The 21,129-nt window shown below is 53.1% G+C and overlaps 1 protein-coding gene across 3 annotated transcripts in view; it reads right to left on the minus strand.

Annotated features, from left to right (window-relative positions):
- ARRB1 (arrestin beta 1) overlaps nucleotides 1-14,560 on the minus strand; it is a 91,531-nt gene extending 76,971 nt beyond the window's left edge. For 2 of the 3 annotated variants that reach the window (XM_024255318.3, XM_054524832.2), the window contains exon 1: nucleotides 14,419-14,549. In XM_024255318.3, coding sequence (XP_024111086.1) covers nucleotides 14,419-14,438 — 20 coding nt within the window. In that variant the 5' untranslated portion in view covers nucleotides 14,439-14,549. Of the gene's footprint in view, nucleotides 1-14,418 lie in introns of all 3 variants that reach the window. The other variant, XM_024255317.3, reaches the window with a different exon arrangement.
- Between the last annotated feature and the right edge of the window lie 6,569 nt (nucleotides 14,561-21,129).

Here is a 21,129-nt window from a genome sequence, read left to right on the forward strand (position 1 = left end):
TCACGCCTATAATCCCAACACTATGGGAGGCTGAGGCAGAAGGATCTCTTGAGCCCAGGAGTTTGAGACCAGCCTGGGCAACACAGTGAGACCCCATCTCCACAAAAAAATCTTCGAGGCTGCAGTGAGCTATGATCATGCCACTGCACTCTAGTCTGGGTGACACAGCAAGATCCTATCTCAAAGGAAAAACAGAAAAGGAAAAAAAAAAGTTTTGACTGTTTTCCTTCAGCACCAGGACCAGGAAGGAAGTAAGAAGAGGGAAAGGATGCTTTTTCTTTAAGTCAGCAGCTCGGGGCTCACTTCCTCCAGGGAATCTTCCCTGACTCACTCCCTAACCCAAGTCTGGCCGCACACTGTGCCAGGCCCCAGTCAGGAACTGGGAGTCCAAGAGACAAGAGATACACATTTGCCCTCGAGCAGAGAGGGAACTGACTTGTTAGCAGTCAACTACAATATAAAGTGCCATCCAGGAAGCCTGCACAGTGCTAAGGGAGCCTGGAAGAGGCCATTCACTCTACCTGGGCAGGGAGCAGTCAAGGGAGGGCTTCATGTCTAGAGCAGGTGCCCTGTGCAGTTGTTCAATGAACTTCATTGAAATGTCTTTTTTGTTTTGTTTTGTTTTTTTTGAGACGGAGATTCACTCCTATTGCCCAGGCTGGAGTGCAATGGTGCTCAAGTGATCCGCCTGCCTCGGCCTCCCAAAGTGCTGAGATTACAGGTGTGAGCCACCGCACCCAGCCTGAAATGTCTTTAAGTTCAACCTGAAAATATAAGGAATATTTCACCAGAGGAAGAAGGGCACTCCAGCTAAAGAGATCGGCTTGAACAAAGGCACAGAGGTGTGAAAAGTACAAAGACTGTTGAGGAAGATCCAAAAAAGTCAACGCAGCCAGGTTGTTAGCAGTGTGGTGGGGACAGCTGGGAAAGGAGTGTGGAAGGGACATTAGGGACAGATCCTGAAGGGCCTCCAGTGCCACCTAGAGAATGGGGACTTTCCCATAGGCGATGGGGAGCAGTGGATCAGGCTTTAGGCTGGGAAGAATATGACCAGACGTGAATTTCAGAATAACAGGATGGCTTGGAGGGTTGGGACTGAGCAGAAAGAGAGCAACTAGAAGACAATTGTAATGACCCAGGCTAGGAGTGGGGCTTGACCTGAGCCAGTGGCGGTAGAATGAGGAGAACAGTACTTTGGGAGACATGTCTCTATCACCATTCAGTTTGGATCCCCTGAACTGGGGCTGCCCACAGGAAGGAATGGGTTTCTCTTCTCCAGGGAGCTCGGCACACCCCCATCCAGCTCTACACTCAAATGGAAGTTGAGGCCAGAGCAACCCAGGTCTTTCTGTACGCTGGGTCAGGGCTCAGTGTGGGGCCAGGTCATGGTTCTTTGAAAGTTCTTCCTACTACAAAGTTTACTCTGCAAATGGTGAACATCAGAGGTGGCTGGATTGTTTCAAGTATGCATCGTGAATCACTGCTGTACTGAATCGTTGCTGTGGAACAGTCAGCGCAGGGAGAAACGACAATGCATATTAATCACTTGATTATGATGTGTAATCATTTTTGTCATTTTTAGAATGTGAAAAAAATCTGTTGCAAAAAAAAAAAAATCTCCTTATTCAGTTTTAAAATGTCTCTAGGTTTCTCCCAGTACCCTGGGGCAATAGAGACCCATCATAACATCAACCAGTGATGAGCCCTGCTAATGTGCTGGGTGCTTTAATTAGCACAGCTATAACCGAGAAAGGATGAACACATTATCTCCAGAGGCTGGAAAACTTGCCTACAGACATGCAATTACTGGTAAAGGGGAGGTGAGAACCCCAGCCTGCTGCCTCCTCTCCACCACTCCACGTGGCCTCAGTGTCCCCAAAGATAGCCCTCCAATCTGTAGAGACCAGCGCGCATGGCCCCTGGCTGCCAGCCCCAAAGCCTGGAGCTGTTTCTCCTAAGACATAGTTTCCCAACTGTCTCGCGTCCATGGGCTCCTCTGGGAAGAGCCATCAGATCTCTGCAGTGTCTCCTGGGCTGGAGGGAAGCTTTCCTCTCCATACCCTCAGGACAGTAGGCCCTGGTTTCCAACGGCAGGTTTGCTGAGTCCAGTGTCTCCTGATATACCCATCCCATTTTCTTTCTCCAGGCCGAAACACTCACTGTGATGCCATGTGGCAAAACTTTCACTTCTCACCCTAGTTTTTTTTGTCCTCAAGCAGTCTGCATTCCCAAGACACTCCTTACTGACAGCAGATGAAACCAGTGCCTGACACTATGCCAGCACATAGTAGGTTTCTCAAGTCTGCTGAAGGAAGTCAGTCCTGGATGAAAACACATGTCACAGAGATACTGCCAGGAAGAGTATTACCTCTGGCTCACACAAACGCACTTTCCAACCTGCTCGTGGGTCCCTACTTCTGGGGAGCTGCCTCTGATCCTTAACCTCTGGCCCTGTTTTGTCCCTGCTATAAACAGATGCCCACTACCCCTCTTCTGGCAGCTGTTGTGATCATCTATTTCCTCTCTCACAATACATCTGAGCAGCATGAGGGCAGAGACTTGTCTGGGTCCTCTTCATATTTCAGGTGCCCAGCACAGGGCCTGGGGTGTGGCACAGAGAGAAAGCTTTGTTCCTTGGAGCCTCCTCAGGAGGGCAGCGATGGCCTAACAGAAACGATATAAGCTAACCCTGAAAACTCCTAGCCCGAGGCCCAGGGAGATAGTGTTCCATGTCATGAGGTTCCTTGCCACCCAGAACCTGGGAAGACCAGGCCCTCAACTTCGGAGAAAGGGCAGCCTCAGGCGGGAGGCAGAGCAGAGCTGCTCCATAAATCCCTTTCCCACTCAGAGAGAGATAACACCACTGGGACAGGCCCGGCCACTTCGGGACATGCCTTGAGTGGAGGGAGAAACGTTTGTGGAATTGAATGGAACAAACTGTAAAATTCTAGCTATTTGTTCCTCTGGCTGCAGAGGCCAGTTGCCCTCTGGGGGCAGTTTGCAGGCAAATTATCTCAGGACATGGCCTGTTTCCTCTAATGAGGCTTCCCCCCTTTGCAGCTCTGCTCCCAAGAGAGTTGGGGGGGACAATGCTAAGAGCCAACCCCAGAGGCCTGCACTGAGGAAGCATACACGGCTCACCATCCTACACGGTGTGGGCGGCACTACCACTATCCAAGGCAGGGGGATGCTCCCCACGACCTTCTGGGTGCAGGAATTCTGAGCAATACAGCACCTCCTCCAAGGTCCCTCTGGGGAGACAGGGAGGAAAGGAGCAAGGAGGCATGCTCAGTTACGTAACCAGCTGCCTTGGAGTCAGAGTCCCTGGCATGTCTCAGCCCAGCACTGCGAGGAGAGGCCGTGGGGGCTGGAGGTCTTTCTTCTATTTTGCTGCCTCCTCCAGACCTGGCAGACCCTGTAGCAGGAGCTGCTTTCCAAGTGCCTGAGCTCCAAGCAGGCACCTCCTACTCGGGTTGGGAACCAGGAAGGCTGTTGTTTTCTGAGTGTGTGAAACAGTGGCCTGCTGGCTCCCTTGGCAGAAAGCCAGGCTCGGGGCTCTGCACAGGGGTGAGGGTTAAGAAAGAGGAGCCTGGGGCCAGGATGCCAAGGGACTTCCCTCCACAACCGCCCCCAGCTTCCTGCTCCCCAATCTCTCCCCACTTCCTCCTAGAGAATCTGCCTGGGTGAAGGGCCAGAGGGGAGGGGCCCCAGCTGCCCCAGTACCACACTGCTGCTGCTGGCCCTGGGCAATCTCACTTCCCTTCCTGCCTTCCTTGGAGCTTCTCCACTGGCCGGCACAGCCCCCACCCCCTGTGCCCCCACCCCCGCGCACTCAGCTGTGTACACAGCCCTGGACCACGGAAAAGAGGGATGAAAGAGGAGGAAGGGGACATGGGAGAGGGAAGGAGCTGAGATCCACTCTCAGTCTTGAATGACGATGGCTTTTTTTTTTTTTTTGAGACGGAGTCTCACTCTGTCACCCAGGCTGGAGTACAATAGTAAGATCTCAGCTCACTGCAACCTCCACCTCCCGGGTCCAAGCAATCCTCCCACCTCAGCCTCCCTGGTAGCTGGGATTACGGGTGTGTGCCACCACACCTGGCTAATTTTTGTATTTTTAGTAGAGACGAGGTTTCACCACGTTGGCCAGGCTGATTTCGAACTCCTGACCTCAGGTCATCTGCCCACCTTAGCCTCCCAAAGGGCTGGGATTACAGGCGCCAGCCACCATGCCTGGCTGACAATGGCTTTTTATGAAGCCCTTACCCTCTCTGCCCACAGCAACCCCATTAATATTATTATACCTATTTCCCAAAGGAGAAAACTGAGGCCAGAGAGTTTAAGACCCAAGCTGAAGGTCATGGAGCTAGCAAGTGAGCAGTAGAGCAGAGTCTGCCTAACTCTGAATTCCAAACTCCAGACCTCCTGCCTCTAGCTCTGGGAGCCCCTCCTCCACACTCTCTGAGGGTGCTAGTTGGGCAATTCCTACACAGATGGAAATGACACTGCCCAGCCCTGGGGAGGGAGCCATTGGCCTTAAAGAGTCCCTCGCTGAGGACTAGTTTGGGAACCACAGGACAGTCCTGAAGACAGGACCAAGGGCGGGACGTGCTTGGGGAGCTAGGTGGGCAGACTGCTGCTCCCAACTGTCTTCCCTTCTCACCCAGTCTAGGCTGGCTCAGACTCCTACACTGTCTGCCACTTCCAGAAGGCAGGGCTACCAGAGGCCAAGCTGTCCTGCCAGAATCACACTGCTGCTCACGTCCTCTCCCCTCCTAACGAGAGAAGGAAAGGGTCCTAGGGAGCCTCTAGGCCAAAGCCTCTCCTACTTCCTGCTTGACACATAGAGAAACTGAGGCCCAATGAGGAAAAGCAGCTTGCCTATGGCAGCACAGGGACAGTGAAGAAGTGAGATCCCTGTCTCCCAGGCCAGAGCCCCTGTCCTCCATTCACCCCACTTGGGTGCTCTCCTCAGATGGCACCTTTGGGTATCTGCCTGCCTCTCTCTCTGCTTCTCACCTTCCCTCTGCACTTCCTGCTTCCCTCTCCCAGCCCTGCTCTGCAGACCCATCTCTGAGCCTCCCCTGTTACATCTCCTCCCAGCCTCACCACCCCAACCCCCTTCCCTCTACTCTGGGCCAAGGAGCAATGCTTGGGTGGTTTAATTAGCTGATTATGACCGCAGCCTGCTGGATGCAGTGCCCAGAATTCTGTCCCCAGTAATTAGGTGGGTTCTGAGTACTTGCCCAGTGGGGAGCCGATGGGGAGCTCTGTGCTCTGCCAGCCAAGGGAGGCTGTCCAGCTGAATAAAGAGCTCCTTGATCACCGGTGGGTCATCGGAAACCATGGTCCCCTCCTCAGGCCAGGTCAAACCACACTGGAGGGACTGCAGCCAGACCCAGATGTCCATCCTAAGGAGGGACTCCCTACTCTCCCATGCCACTGCCCACACCCAGGAAAGGCTCAGTACATGACTGAGGATGAGGATGAAGAATGGAGCGTGCCCTCGGAGGCTGGGAGAGAATGGCTCCATGGCCGGGGCACCTACTTAGGAAGTAGGATTGGAACAAGTAGACAGGCGCAGCAGGAACAAAGGCCCAGAGGTAGGAATGAGCCGCCAATCCCCTTCCCAGAGAGCTCTGGTTGTCAGAAAATACAGTCTTCAAGCAAGGTAAAGCTGGACATCCAGTGACCTCTGCCCTTTAGGTCGCAAAGAATAATCTAATTCCTATGGCTCTGGGCTACTTTGAGATATTTTGAAATCAGCAATGATGTCCTATGGTCCTCACCAACCACACTGCCCACCCCCTAGAGTATCTCCTCCCAGTGAAATGCCTTGGCTGAACAAATATTTATGGAGCTCAGCGGCATGCCAGGTCTGCGCAGGTGCTGGGGACAAGCAGATCCAGGCCAGGTGCTCTTGAAAAGTTCTTGACCTCACAAGATGACATCACGAGTGTGCAAATAATCAGGACCTATGCAGGGAGGGAGGGATGAGTGCCGAGAGAGAGAGATTACAAGAAGGTCACAAAGCGCTGGGAATCCAATGAGGGCTTCCCAGAGGAAGAGGTGCATGTATGTGATCCAGGCCTTGAAGGATGGGAAAGCTGTTGTACGTGGTCAAGTCAGCAATCAGGTACTGAAAGCCAGCAATAATACAGGCTTGTAATGAGGCCTTGGGAGCCTCAAAAAAATGAATCAAACAGGGTCCTTCCCTGGGGGAGCTCACAGCTGGGTGAGGGAGGCAGGGCCGGTGAGAGGTCATATAAGTGATAACAGCCGCATAACACTGACCTTGCACGGGGACTTTCTTTGCTTTATCTTACTTAATTTTAACTCAGTCCTCATGACAACCTACTACTCTATTTTACGATAAGGGAGCCACAGCAGAGAAAGGGTTAAGTAATCAGGGAAGCCACCCAGCTGGTAAGTGTCAGAGCTGGGACTGGAAACCAGGAAATCTGGTTCTTCCAAGAGCCTAACCGCTATGCTAATCTGCTAATAATCCATGCTAATCAGATCACAGGGGCCTGCAGGTGCCCAGAGGAGGCCCCAGAGCAGCAGAGAAGGCTTCCTGAAGGAAGTGTTCCTAACCTGAGTCTTTTTTTTTTTAAGATGAGTCTCGCTCTGTTGCTCTGTCGCTCGGTCGCTCTGTCGCCCAGGCTGGAGTGCAGTGGCGTGATCTCGGCTCACTGCAAGCTCCACCTCCTGGGTTCATGCTATTCTTCTGCCTCAGCCTCCAGAGTAGCTGGGACTACAGGCGCCCACCACCACGCCCAGCTAATTTTTCATATTTTTAGTAGAGACAGGGTTTCACCGTGTTAGCCAGGATGGTCTGGAACTCCTGACCTCAAGTGATCCACCCGCCTCGGCCTCCCAAAGTGCTGGGATTACAGGCATGAGCCAACGCCCTGGACCTGCTACAGATGCTTTATGTCCCTGGAGGTGAACACGACTGCTGTTCAAGGACCTGATACCATGGGAGACAGCACCACCCTTTCGAGCAGTAGCCAATTCCTTCCTGGCCGTCAGCATCCAACACCCATCCCCACCCAGGACACACTCCCTGGTGGTCTCAGTCCCACTGGCCTATAGCAGAGGCCTGAGCTGCTCAATCTTCCACTTTGGCCTCCCAGAAGAAAGGTCACTCCTGGACCTGCTAGCAGAAGGGCCTCTCACGTGATTTGACTTCATAGGGAAACTAGGACCCAGAGTGGGTGCATGTCATGCCCAAGGTCACACAGCAATAAGTAAGCAGTAGAGCATACCTCTGGGACCCTTCTGAGATGGTGAGCCCCAGCAGTCTACTCCCCACCCCTCCCCTGGCCCTATGCCAAAACCTTTCCATGCTCTTTGCACAAGGCAGGGGCAAGGGTGAAGAGGGAACAAATCTGGCAGAGGTTTGCTCGCCCTCTGTCCAACCCTCTGTTCTCCAACCCCCTACTAGGACTCAAACCACCCCTAGGATGGACCCATCCTGCACACGGGAAGGCAGAAGAGAAGGTGCCCAGGAACTATCTGAGATGATACCTGTTCTAATCCCAGGGCTCATGTGGGAGACAAGGCCCCAACTTCAGGAGCCCCCAGTGTGATGGGGGAAGAAGGGAAGAAATAGTTCAGTCCAGTTCAATAAGCCTCCCTGCAAGGCTGAGGGAAGGGTGCAGCCGCACAAGGACCAAGTGAGTTGGTTGTGGGCTACAGGCCCGGGGCCAGCATGAAAGGGACCTCCTGCCTCATCCAGGCCCATACACGGGCTGCTGAACCACTTGAATGGTTCAGACATTGCATCCTGCCTCCCGCTGACTCAACATCAGTCACAGTGCTCCCAGTGCTGAAGGCCCTTTAGACCAGCAGATCCCTCTCCAGGTGCAGGGAGGCAGAAGCTCAACTGTGGCCTCAGCCAGGTGCCGCCCAGTCCCAGGCAGAGGAAAAGCTGTTCAGTTCCTGCGGTGACCTTAGTCACACACAATTCTGGGGACCTGTCTTGTCCAACTCCCAGGGGACTCATCTGGCACCAGGTCTCCTGGGAAGGAACAAGCAGTTCTTCTGAAGTGGGACTAAAGATGGGGCCAGTCCCAGGAAGGAGGAGGCGCGTCTCCCGAGAGATGACCCTGCCAGGGCCCCTTAGGAAAGGCGGGAGGGGGCTGGGACAACAGAGTCCTTTGTTACCCTCTCAAAAGCAGCCACCCTGCCCTGCCAATCCCCTCTGTTATCCAACCCCCTACTAGGACTCAAGCCACCCCGGGACAGGACCCATCCTGTCCACATGGGAGGGAAGAACGCGGGGCGCCCAGGGACCATCTGAGACGATACGTGTTCTAATCCCAGGACTCACATGGGAGACAAGGCCCCAACCTCAGGAGCCCCCAGTGTGATGGAGGAGATATCCTTCCTTCAGAAGCCTCCAGTCTGAGGAGGGAGACATGGCTCCCACCTGCAAAAGCCAATCAGATGAGGGAGCCCCAGGCCTCCTGCTCAGGCGCCCCATGCTAATAGGGGTGGTATAACCCTGTCCCTCAGGACTTCCCAGTCTGATGGAGAAGTCAGGACCCCACCCCTCTCTTTTGAGAACTTGCCTAATGTGGGAAATATCGCTTTCAGTCTTAGGATTCACTAATGGGAAAGGCCTAATTTCAGCACTTAGGGAGTCCCTGGACCGATAGCAGAGGCAAGAAGGGAAAAAAATGTTCAGTCCAGTTCAGCAAACCTCTGCCAGGCATCTCCTGGGGAAGCAGACCCAGCGTGGGTAAGGAAGCATCAACTGAGAAACAGAAATAGCCCTGAACCGCAAGCTGCTCACCAAATGGGGAGCTCACTCAGCCTGAGGTATGAATGAATAAGAAAGTACCTTGAAACCACCCACTCCAGCATCCAAGGCCTGCTGGCCAAGGCTGCCCCTTCCTCCACAGCCTCACCCCTCACACTCCCACACCTGCACCCAGTACCTGCACCTTGGCCTAGGCTCTTCCTTCTGTCTAGAACACCTTACTCCTGCCTAAGTCTTTCTCATACTCCAGCACCCAGCTCCCGGGTCACTTCCTCGAAGAAGCCTTCCTCAAAGTCCCCCACCTGAGTCAGAAGCCCCTCCTTTCTGGAGCCAGCACATTACATGTCTTCCCCAGGACCAGCTCACACTTCACAACCCCTCAGCCTGAGCCTGAAAGGACAGCACAGGGGAGTGGTCTTCTGCCTCTGGACATTAGGCAGAGGGAGGGGGTGGATGAGATAAAACCCCTAGGTTCCCATACCCAGTCTTCACTGCCTGCCGCCATACTGCTTGCTCCCAGCCCAGGGCCTCATGCCCTTCCTCCAAGAGGTTCAAGCCTTGCTCCAGGCATGTGGAAAAGCAGGGTCCTCTCCCACTCCTCTCTGCCCGCTGTAGCCTAGTTTTGCCCTCACCACTCCACCAAAACCCATGCCACCAGCTACTGCCTTCTGGCTGAATCTGAGGGGTCTCGCTCCAGCTCATCCTCTGTGGGTCTGTCCCTGCTTCTTTGGCTCCAAGAATATGGCCTTCCGTCAGTTTCCTCCCTCTTCTCTCCATGCCCAGGCACTGGTGCTCTCCAAGGCCCTGGCTGTCCCTAATCATCCTCTCTTCATACTCTATACCTCCTCCCTATGCGATGTCATTCATCCACATTTCCAAAGCCCTGCCTCTCACCTTGATCCTTACCCCAGGATCCAGACCCCTCTACGCAGAAGCCCCACTACGTCCAGCCTATAACAGACTGCCCTGGCTCCCTCACCAAGCTGCTCCCAGCCATGCAGGCCTCAGCCAGATGGTAGGCGCGGGCACTCTGGCAGTAGCGGAGGATGGCTGGGTAGAGGCCAGGACCTCACTTGGGGTGTGCTGACTCCCAGGCTGCTGTTCTACTGCCACCACCCCAAAGTGTCAGAAGCCCTGGAAGTGGCAAGCCCACAACTCAGGACCTCTGGACCCATGCCAACGGGAGGCGTCAGCCTCAGGCAAGGAGGCCCAAACTTGGAAGGAAGAGAGCAGTGAAGTCTGAAGCCCAGAGGCTGGCCTGGAATCAGGGATCAGAGACAGTGGGCCAGGCTTGATGCTACCACTCCCAGCAGCCCCATGAGCAGCCCTGGCCAAAGCCACAGGACTTCCCCGTGTTCCAGCCAAGATGGGTCACACAGGGCTTAACCACCAAGAGAAATGACAGCCAAAGTTCACAGACAGCTGGTGATTACATGTCCTCATCACCCTCCTTTCTCTGAAAAAAGAGGAGTTCATCTGCAGGAAAGGAAATTCCATTCCCTACCACTGCCTCTCAGGAAGTCCCTCCTGTTGTCTAAATCTGATCCTTCATGTTGTCTGTTGAGTTAGTGGAAACAGCAAGGCCCAGAAAGGACGTACAACTTGAGGCTGGGAGCTGCTGGGGAGGCCAACTGTGAGCCAGACAAGGCCCCCTCTCTTGGGCAAAAGCGTCGAGTAGCAGAGAGGGCTTTGTGGGTCAATAGGCCTGGGTTCTTATGCTTGCTGGCTGAATGGCAGTGAACAAATACTTAATCTCTTCTAGTCTGTTTCCTCATCTGCAAAATGGAGACAACAATCACTACACTACTACACTACAGTTTAATTCATTGAGATTATGCGTGTAATTCTAACACACACCAGATACCTGGCAAAGGTCCAATCGACCAGCAAGGTTGATGGACTCCACCTCCTATTCACATTCATATTTCTCAGCTCTATCCTCTCTGCAGCCTAAGTTCAGAGCTCGCAGCCTTAGTTCTCAGGTTTCTCCCCAGCCTCCTCACTGGTCTCCCTGCTTCTAGGCCTGCTCTTCCCATCCACCCTCCTTGGCGCTGCCAAAGACATCTCTCTGAAATGAAAACATCTGCTTCCAGCCCTCTGCTGCCTCACACTCTTCTCTGAATCACCATCCACTTCAGGAGAAAATGCTCTCTCCTTAGCCTGACATTCCCAGACTGCTGGTGACCGGTCTGTGTTTACCTCTTAAGGCTCACTGTCATCCCCAGCCCAGGCCCCAGGCTGCACGCCTTGCATTCTGCCTCCAAGCCATTGCACATTCTGCACCCTTGGCCAGGAATATCATTCTCAATCCCACCCCCTTGGCCTACTCATCCTTCCAGATGAAGCTCAGTAGTTCCAACGCCACCTCCTTTCCAGGAGAGCTTCCTGTGCCATGCTCCCTGCCTGGGCCTGGGTTGGGGACTTCTCCTTAAGCCTCCCACAACACATGTCATCCTGCGTTATGACCACCTGCTCTACTCTAAATCCCTGGAGGACAGAGTAGACTCCTTCCTCGCTGAATCCCCAGGCCCTGGGCACTCAGAAGGCACTCATCAACATTTGTTGAATGAATATATGATTGTTCCCAGAGCACCTTACAGCAACCATCATACTCCTGCCCTGTGATTAGTCCTGTCCAGGTATTTTGTTTTTATTTTTTCAGACAGGGTCTCACTCTCTCATCCAGGCTGGAGTGCAGTGGCATGATCATGGCTCACTGCAGCTTTGACCTCCCGGGCTCAAGTGATCCTCCCACTTCAGCCTCCTGAGTAGTTAGGACTATAGGCATGTGCCACCACACTCAGCTAATTTTTGTATTTTTTGTAGAGATGGTATGTTGCCCAGGCTGGTCTTGAACTCCTGAGCTCAAGCAATCTGCCCATCTCAGCCTTCCAAAGTTCTAGGATTACAGGCGTGAACCACCACGCACAGCCCTGTCCAGGTATTTAACATCTCTTTCCCCCTTGACCCTGGGAGTTCCTAGAGGGCAGTGACAGTTTGTGATAAATTTTCATTGTCACTTTCATATGGGGGTGCAATTCCAGATGGAGGGATGGTTGCGATGATTCCTGATGTTCAGTTTTTGATACCTGCAGATTCCTCTTCTAAGTCATGGGTAAAGTAGAATCTCATGGCTTACGGAAAAAGACAAGGTACAGCCATTACTGATTTTGCCCTTCTTTTCCAAATTACTTAGCAAACTGTCTGGAAAGGGACAGAAAGGCCTCATGGGGCTGCAGGAGAGTCTGAAGGGGAGGTCAGGGCCACCATCAGGTGGATTTAGCTGGGCCTTGGCTCCAGGCTTCAGGCAGTGCTTCTTCCCCTGCCCAGTGAAGTCAGTAAGTACAAGGGAAGCCCTAAAATGTAAGTATTGATAGCTCCAGTTTACAGATGGGAAACTAAGGTCCGGAAAAGTAAAGGCAATTGCCCAATGTCCCAAAGGTCCACCAGTGAGTTTGAGGCAGGGCAGGGGGAGCCATGGAAAAATACCTTGGCCTCAGAGACAGGGTCTCCAACAGGTGCCTGGAAGCCCATGGTGTCCAAATCTTCCTGACAATCATATCAGCAGGACAGCAATGACACTTATCCCCCAAGTCACAGACAGGTACAGAAAGACCCAAGAGAGGCTGAGTCACCCCCATCACAAGGCAGCCTAGGAAGGACAAAGGAGTGGGGAATGGCTCCGACTCCCTGCTATGCCCTGCAGGAAGAAAAGCCTGACCTCATGGGTTAAGAGGGTCTTAATTTCAGGGCAGATGGATGTGGCTGGGGAGGGAGTCACATACCTTCCTACTGAGGACAGAGGCCTGGGTCACAATGCTGGCCAGCCAGCTGCAATGGGGACTAGCCATCAAGGTGCATGCAGACACAGCATGGTCTTCTGCCGTCCCCCCCAAAGCCTGGGCCTCCAGCACAGAGCAGGGCTCCCCTCCCTGGCCCATGAGGGGCCTGGCAGTGCCCTAGGGCCATCTACAGAGACATGACCAAGTGGACTGCAGCCTCCGCCCTGCCTCTGGCCCCTTTTGACCTTAGGCAAATCACATGACCTCTAGCCCTCTGGTTCCTCAGCTAGAAAACAGGAAGCGGAAAATTAACCTCCTGGAAGAGCTGTCAGGAGGATGGCTGGAAAGTAGTTTCTGAACATTAAGAGTCTGAGTTGCCTCTGAGCCTCAGTTTCCTCCTCTAGAAAATGGAAATAATCTCTGCAAGCCCTTTCTCACACTGTTGAGAGAGAGTCTTAGATGGCAGTGGGTGAGAAATGGCTTTGTCAGTGGCCCTGAAAGGTGGTGCCCACTGGGGTGGTGTCTCTCTAGTCTGTTAGCTCCTTCAGGGGAGAAGTGGGCCTTGTGCATCTTTGATCCCCCACACTATGCCTAGTACACAGCAAGAGCTTAATAATAAATGGAAACGAGGAGGGGGAGGGGAGGAAAGGAAGGAGGCAGAAGTGGGACACAAGAATAGGAGAGGAGAAAGACAGAAAACAATGAGAAAGAGGGAGAGCGCAGGGAGAGGCTGCTGTGCCCACTTAGGGGGTGGGGAGCGCAACGGGGAAAATAGGGTGGCAATGCTGAGCCCCTGACCAGGGCTGGTCCTGTCTCAAGGGCTGCCCCCAGGGGCTGTCCTGCTCCAGCCCCCTCCTCCTTTTGTCCCAGTTTCCCCTTTCAGAGGCATAGACTGTTTCTTTCTGAGTATTTCAGGCCAGGTTCTAGGAGAACGGGAGGGGTTCTCCCAGCCCTAGGTTCAAAACAGCCCCTGGCCAGCCACTCCTCAGGAGTTCAGAGGGAAAGGGAACAGAGTAGATGGATGGGATCTATTTGGATGGGATGCGATCTGTTTTCCCCAGGCTGGGGGTGGGGAGGGGGGCGCTCTACCCTGTGTGATGTGTGTGTTTCCACTTCTGGCCATGTGGGGCCTGAAGCCTGTGTGTCAGCGGGCCTTGGGCTAGCAGCTCGTGCCTGTGGGGTGCCAGTCTTTGAGGGCATCAGTCTGATTGTGTCTGTGGGGGTCAGTGTTGGTGTGGCCTTGCGCTCCGCTGTGTTGGTGAGACATGCCAGCACAAGTGTGTGTGCCAGTGAGGGTGATGTGTGTGCCAGCAAGAGTGTTTGCTACAGCGAGTGCAGGTGACAGTGTGCGTATCAGTGTATGCCCACACATGTGTGCCAGTACGAGGGTGTGTTAGAATTGGTGTGTGTTGGAGTATGAGCTGTGCATGCCAACAAGGCTGTCAGCAAGAATGTGTTGACCGAGGCGTGTATGACGGCGTGCCACTGCGTGTGATGAACGTGTGCCAGTGGCCGCCAGTGTGTGCGCCAGCATGCCTGTGCCACGGGTTAGTGTGCCCGTGCGTGTATTGTATGTCAACCTGCCCCCGTGCGTCTCTGCGGCTGCCGGCCAATGCTGGGTGTCAGCGAGCTGTGTGTCCGGGCCAGGAGCCGCGGCCCACATGGGGCGGCCCGGCCCTCGCCCTTTGGGTCCCCCCTGCCCACGGCCCTGACCGGGAGACCACACAGGAGACCTCGGGTGGAGGAGAGCTGGTACTAGATCCCGGGGTGGCCGCGAACGCAGAACCAGGACGCAATCGGAGCCCCCGCCCGTGTCCTCGCCGAGATCGCCCCCACGCGCCCCGCGCTGGGTGGCCGCCCTGCACTCACCGGGTCCCTTTGTCGCCCATGGTCCGCGACGGCCGCAGGGAGGTCCGCGGCGTCAGCGCCCAGGCTGGAAAATCCCCGGCCAGCAGGAGGAGCGCGGGCCAGCCCGCTCCCGGCTCCCTGCTCCGCCTCCTCCGCTCTCCCGGCCGCCGCCGCCGCCGCCGCCCCCGCCCCCGGTCCCCGCCCGCCGCCCGCCGCCCGCCGCGTCGAGCAGCGCAGCGCCCGGGCCGCGGCCAGGGGCGTGGAACCGCGCAGGGTGTGTGTGTGTGTGTGTGTGTGTGTGTGTGTGCGTCTGCGTGTGCGCGCGCCGCCCAGCGAGCCAGGGCAAAGCGGCGGGACGAGTCAGGGCCCCAAGGTCGGCGTTTGTGCTGGGGGAGGGGGTCCACCCGCGTGCGAGTCCGTGTGAGAGAGAGAGAGAGAGAGTGTGTGTGTGTGTGTGTGTGTGTGTGTGTGGTGGTGGTGGTGGTGTGGTGTACGTGAGGGCGCACGGGTGTGTGCGGGCCCTATTAGGGAGTGTATTGGTGTGGATGGAGGAGTGTGCACGTCTTTGTGCAGTTGTGCGTGTGTGCGCACGGCCGTGGGTGCGAGCGCGCTCTCCCGCGCATGCCGGGGCAGCCTTTGTGTGTGCGGGTGGTTGGAAGCCGAGGGTCTGGCGACCCCGAGGCCGCGCTCCCTGCAGCCCCTCGCTTAGCTGGAGACCCCGGGATGCCTGGCAAGGCCTTCGCCCTGTGCTCCACCCTTCCCCATTCCACCCTACCCCACCCCCTTCTACTGGAGAGATAACACCCAGCCACCCAACAGGGACAGGAAGAAGGGGCGGAGGGGGCAGTAGATGGCCTTGACACTGGGGAACTCAGCGGAGACCCGCGGCCAGCAGGGGCTACAGGAGGCTGCCCGGGAAGAGGAAGCTGTGAGAAGTGAGAAGAGGCGATAAAGGAAGAAGGCAGAGCTGGGCCGCTGCTGTGACCGGGTAGTACCGTGGAAAGCGCCCATGCCCAGCTCCATGGCCTGCTGCGGGTGACCCTATACACCAAGCTTCTGAGAACCCATGTCCGGACCTGTAAAGTGAGGATACACTAATATCAGCCTGCAGAATTGTTAATAGGTTGAAAGAACTCGCTTGTGTTTGCTGGCCTCCCCTGAGCGCTTGCATACAGTAGGTGCCCAGTAGATGTTAGCCCACTTCTCTGCAGGCTTCTTGATGTCCTGTGTAATCTTGGCTGGGACCCTGCTTTGTCTGAGGTGCCTTCCTGCTTTGCAGGTAGTGGGAAATGGTAACGTCTTTACCACACCCTCACTACTGAGATTTGGCTAATTATCCCTGATAGGTCCCTGATATCTAAGTATTAAGGGGAAGGGAAGCTATCATTTACTCTGATGCTGTTGTGAGTATGTAAACATCTCCTGTAATTATGCTCAGAAGCAGTTACCTATACTGTTTATATGCAGTATAATTACTATAATTATGTCCAGATTTGGCAGAGAGGCAGGGGGAGGCTGATGGGTAGGCAGGGTGGCCCACCTCTGGGCAATGTTAGGAGCTAGAGAATGTGGATGAAGGCCCAGAACCCTCCTCCCAGTCTTGGCTTCCAGGCTTCACCCTCCACAGGGGAAGAAGAGGAAGCCACCTGTTGTTTCTGCAGGACTCAGAGATCTGGAAAGAAGCAGACTAGAATCTTCTTTGATGACAAGAGATCCCTAACCAGGATGGTGAGGCCAGGTCCTGCCACTCTCCACATCAGTTTCCCCACCTATAAAACAGGTTTGACCAAACCATGTGATCTCCAATGGATCTCTCCATGCTGATGCCCAAAACATCTAAATGTATTTATTTATTTTATTTATTTTTGAGATGAAGTCTTGCTCTGCCACCCAGGCTGGAGTACAATGGAATGATCTTGGCTCACTGCAACTTCTGCCTCCTGGGTTCAAGCATTTCTGCCATCTCAGCCTCCCCAGTAGCTGGGATTACAGCCACTGCCATCATGCCCAGCTAATTTTTGTATTTTTGTAGAGATGGGGATTCACCATGTTGGCCAGGCTGGTCTCGAACTCCTGATCTTAGGTGATCCACCCACCTCGGCCTCCCAAAGTGCTGGGATTACAGGCGTGAGCCACCGCACCTGGCCCTAAATTTATCATGTTTTGTGTTACTGTATTTGTTTTTGTATTTGTTTTGCTGTAAAAATAATGTTTTTAATTACTTCCGAGTAAAAGAAACAGTCCAGAAAGATGCTTCAGGTGGTTTCAGGTAACCTCTCCCCACAGCTTGGAAAGCAGAGCTCTGACATTTAGGGACACTGAACAGACTGGTAGACTGTGGAGCCAACATGCAGGAGTCCAAATACTGTATATCCCCACTGGCCTATAAATTCCATGAGGCTGGGCTGTGGTATGCCTGGTGCTACTTGATACAATTCTATGAGATAAGTGCTCTCTTCCCTTTTTCTTTTTCTGATGAGGTCTCACTGTTGTTCAGGCTGGAATGCAGACTGCAGTGGCATCATCATAGCTCACTGCAGTCTCCAACTCCTCAGCTTAAGCTATCCTCCAGCCTCAGCCTTCTGAGTAGCTGGGATTACAGAAGTACACCACCACACCAGGCTAATTTTTAAATTAGTTTTTGTAGACACAGGATCTCACTGTGTTGCCCAGCCTGGTCTCAAACTCCTGGCCTCAGGTGATCCTCCCACCTCAGCCTCCCAAAGTGCTGGATTTACAGGCATGAGACACTATGCCTGGCCTTCTTTTCCCTTTTTTATAAATGAGCAAACTGATATCCAGAGAAATTAAGTCATTTGCCCAAATCCATAGCCTCCTCTGGGACTTGCCTCTGACCTCCCTTCCTCTAGCCTTCCCCCAAAGGGAAACTGATACATAGTAGAAACTATGATTTAATTTACTTTATTTATTTATTTATTTATTTATTATTTATTTATTTATTTTTTTTTTTTTTTGAGGCAGAGTCTTGCTCTGTCACCCAGGCTGGAGTGCAGTGATGTGATCTCAGCTCACTGCAAGCTCCGCCTCCTGGGTTCACGCCATTCTCCTGCCTCAACCTCCTGAGTAGCTGGGACTACAGGCGCCCGCCACCACACCCAGCTAATTTTTGAAAAACATATTTATGTATTAATAAAATGGCCGGGCATAGTGGCTCACGCCTGTAATCCTAGCACTTTGGGAGGCCAAGGCGGGCAGATCACTTGAGGTCAGGAGTTCAAGACCAGCCTGGCCAACATGGTGAAACCCTGTCTCTCCTAAAAATACAAAAAAGAAAAAAAAATTAGCCAGGCATGGTGGCGGGTGCCTGTAGTCCTGGCAACTTGGGAGACTGAGGCAGGAGAATCACTTGAACCTGGGAAGCGGAGATTGCAGTGAGCCGAGATTACGCCACTGCACTCCAGCCTGGGTGACAAGGCAGACTCCATTTCCAAAAAAAAAAAAATTTAATAAAATGTAAAAGTGATAATGTTGAGGAGAACTCTTTGTATATCCACAATATAATCTCAGCCAGTAATAAGTGTTATGAAGAAAATAAAACAATAAGGAAACAGGGTGATAGGGACAAGTAGACTTAGAAAAAGGCCCTCCAAGGAGGTGGGCTTTGGGCTGAGACCTGCAGAAAAGAATCAGCAATGTGAGGGGACAGTCAGGGAAGGAGCTGCCCAGGCAGAAGGAGCAGCAACTGCAGAGGCACAGGAGCAAGGACAGTGCTTCTGGTATTGGTGAACAGGCAAGGGGTGGTACAGGTGAGGGAGCAGGGTTAGGGTCACACACAACTTGTAGTTGAGGATGAGGAGTTTGGGGAGCCAGTGGGAGGTTTAAGCAGCTGAGTACCAGGATCTGCTTTACATTTTTAAAGGTCACTCTAACTGTTGGATAGAGGTGACTTGGTACCGGACAAGAGCAGAGGCAAGGCACCCCATTATTGCAGTCGTCAGGGTGGGGTTTTGGGCAAGACAGGTGGCCACAGAAATGAAGGAAGTAAAGGGGTTCAGGATATATTTGGGAAGCAGATTTTTTTTTTTTTTTTGAGACAGAGTCTCACTCTGTTGCCCAGGCTGGAGTGCGGTGGCACGATCTCGGCTCACTGCAAACTCCGCCTTCCAGGTTCAGGCGATTCTAGTGCCTCAGCTTCCTAAGGTAGCTGTGACTACAGGCGCATGCCACCTCGCCTGGCTAATTTTGTATTTTTAGTAGAGACACGGGGTTTCACCTCAAGTGATCCACCCGCCTCGGCCTCCCAGAGTGCTGGGATTACAGGCATGAGGCACGGCGCCTGGCCGGGTTCAGGATATATTTGAAAGGGGAGCTGCCAGCACCTACTGAGGGACTGGCTGTGAATAATGGAGGATCCAGGATGACTCAGAGGTTTGGGTCAGGGTCTGTCTGTTCCAACTATCCATGTAATTCTCCAAGGGAAGTCACGGTCGAGAGGACTGGTGGCCTCCATTCTTCCCGTCAACCCATTTGTCTCACATCCTCCACCTGAGCAACAGAGTGATTTTTTGCTCAAAGGCAAATGGCTTCTACAGCTGAGGCTCATAGGAGATGGTCATCTCCAACTGTGTTCCAACTAGGGCGAGTCACATGCCTGAAATTTACCACTCACAATCATTTCTTATTAAAAAATGAGAAAGGGAGGTTCTGGGTGTGGTGGCTCATGCCTGTAATCCCAGCACTTTGGGAGGCTGAGGCAGGAGGATTGCTAGAGCCCAGGAGTTTGAGACCAGCCTGGGCAACATAGTGAGACCTCTACAAAAAATAAAAAAACAGAAAACTAGCTGGGTTTGGTGGTGTGTGCCTGTAGTCTTAACTACTCGGGAGACCAAGGAAGGAGGATCCCTTTAGACCAAGAGTTTGAGGCTGCCATGAGCTATGATTGTACCACTGTACTCCAGCCTATGCAGAGAGACCCGTCTCTTAAAAAAAAAAAAAGAAGAAGAAGAAAGCAAGAAAAAAAAAGAAACAAAAGGAGAGATAGAGAGAAAGGAAGTATTATGTCTGCTTTTTAGATGAGAACACAAAACTTTACAAGGGAAACTGCCTAAGCCAAGGGCATAGCAAATGAAAGGTAGAGAAAGGACTCAAACCCAAAGCTGCTGCGTAGCTGGGCAGATAGCTGAGTGTCAGACTAAAGTCAGACTGAAGTGTAAGTGAGTGGGTGGATGAGTTTTCAGCTCCTTGTTCAACAAAGGACTTGAGCCGGGTGTGGTGGCTCACGCCTGTAATCCCAGCAATTTGGGAAGCTGAGGTGGGCGGATCACCTGAGATCAGGAGTTCAAGACCAGCCTGGCCAACACCCTGTCTCTACTAAAAATACAAAAATTAGCCAAGCGTGGTGGCACGCGCCTGTAGTCCCAAGTACTCAGGAGGCTGAGGCAGGAGAATCGCTTGAACCTGGGAGATGGAGGTTGCAGTGAGCTGAGATCATGCCACTGCACTCCAGCTGAGGCGACAGAGTGAGACTCCAGCTCAAAAAAAGCCTTGAGGCTGACTGATGTGCTCCTTCAAGATGTTAGAAATTGAGAAACTAATAAGGAGCTTCCCTACCTCTGCCCAACCAGAAATTAGAGTGTGATCCTTGACTCCTTTCTTGTTCACCTCACTCCTTAGCTACCTAGTCCCAGACTACCTCCTAAGTGTCTCCCAATAAAGTTGGAGGGGTAACCAGGAACGAGACCATGCTGGGCCTGGAGGGTCACGTAAGGAATTTGTTCTTCATCCAAGTATCAATGAAGAGGCTGAGCAGAGAGGTGACATGATCAGACATGCATTTGGAGAAGATGCTCTGGCGGATGTGTGAAGAATGGATTGGACGTGCACCAGAAGGGATGCAGACAGGAAGACCAATTAGGACATGGTGTCAGCAATTCAGAGGGAGGGATGATAACTGCATTCCAGAGAGAGGACACACAACAGCTGCAAAGCCAGGAAGGAAGGAAAGGGCACAATGCTTGGGGGAATTCAGATGGATCTGTGGCAAAAGCAGAGTAGTGGGGAGGGACTGGAAAGGAAGATGGGGCCGTATCCTGAGGAAGCAGGCTCAGACAAGGCATCTCCCCATACAGCTCAGGGCCTGTTTTAGGTTTGTCTAACAAGATCTCCAGTCCCCATTTTCCTAAGGTGGGATTGTTGGTATTTATCACTAGGTGGACATTTCAATGTTATCTCTTTTTTTTTTTTTTTTTTTTTTTTTTTTGAGATGGAGCCTCGCTCTGTCGCCCAGGCTGGAGTGCAATGGTGCGATCTCGGCTCACTGCAACCTCCGCCTCCCAGGTTCGTGCCATTCTCCTGCCTCAGCCTCCGGAATAGCTGGGACTACAGGCGACCACCATCATGCCCAGCTAATTTTTGGTATTCTTATTTTTAGTAGAGACGGGGTTTCACCGTGTTAGCCAGGATGGTCTTGATCTCCTGACCTCGTAATCTGCCCGCCTCGGCCTCCCAAAGTCCTGGGATTACAGGCGTGAGCCACCGTGCCCGGTGTCAAAGTTCTCATTTGTAATCAACAAAAACCAATTCTGGCAGACTTAAACATACAAAAAAATTATTGGCTGTATATTCAGGTAGCTGCCACTGCTGAACAATGGACACCACTGTTCACATCTCCACTATCTCCAGCACCAAACCCAGCCCCATTGCTGCCCCCAGAAACTAGATATGGCCACTGCTGCCTCTGTCACCATGATGGACTCTTTGTTGGCCCTACAT

This window comes from Pongo abelii, chromosome 9, assembly GCF_028885655.2.
Source record: "Pongo abelii isolate AG06213 chromosome 9, NHGRI_mPonAbe1-v2.0_pri, whole genome shotgun sequence".
In the NCBI taxonomy this organism is placed as follows: domain Eukaryota; kingdom Metazoa; phylum Chordata; class Mammalia; order Primates; family Hominidae; genus Pongo; species Pongo abelii.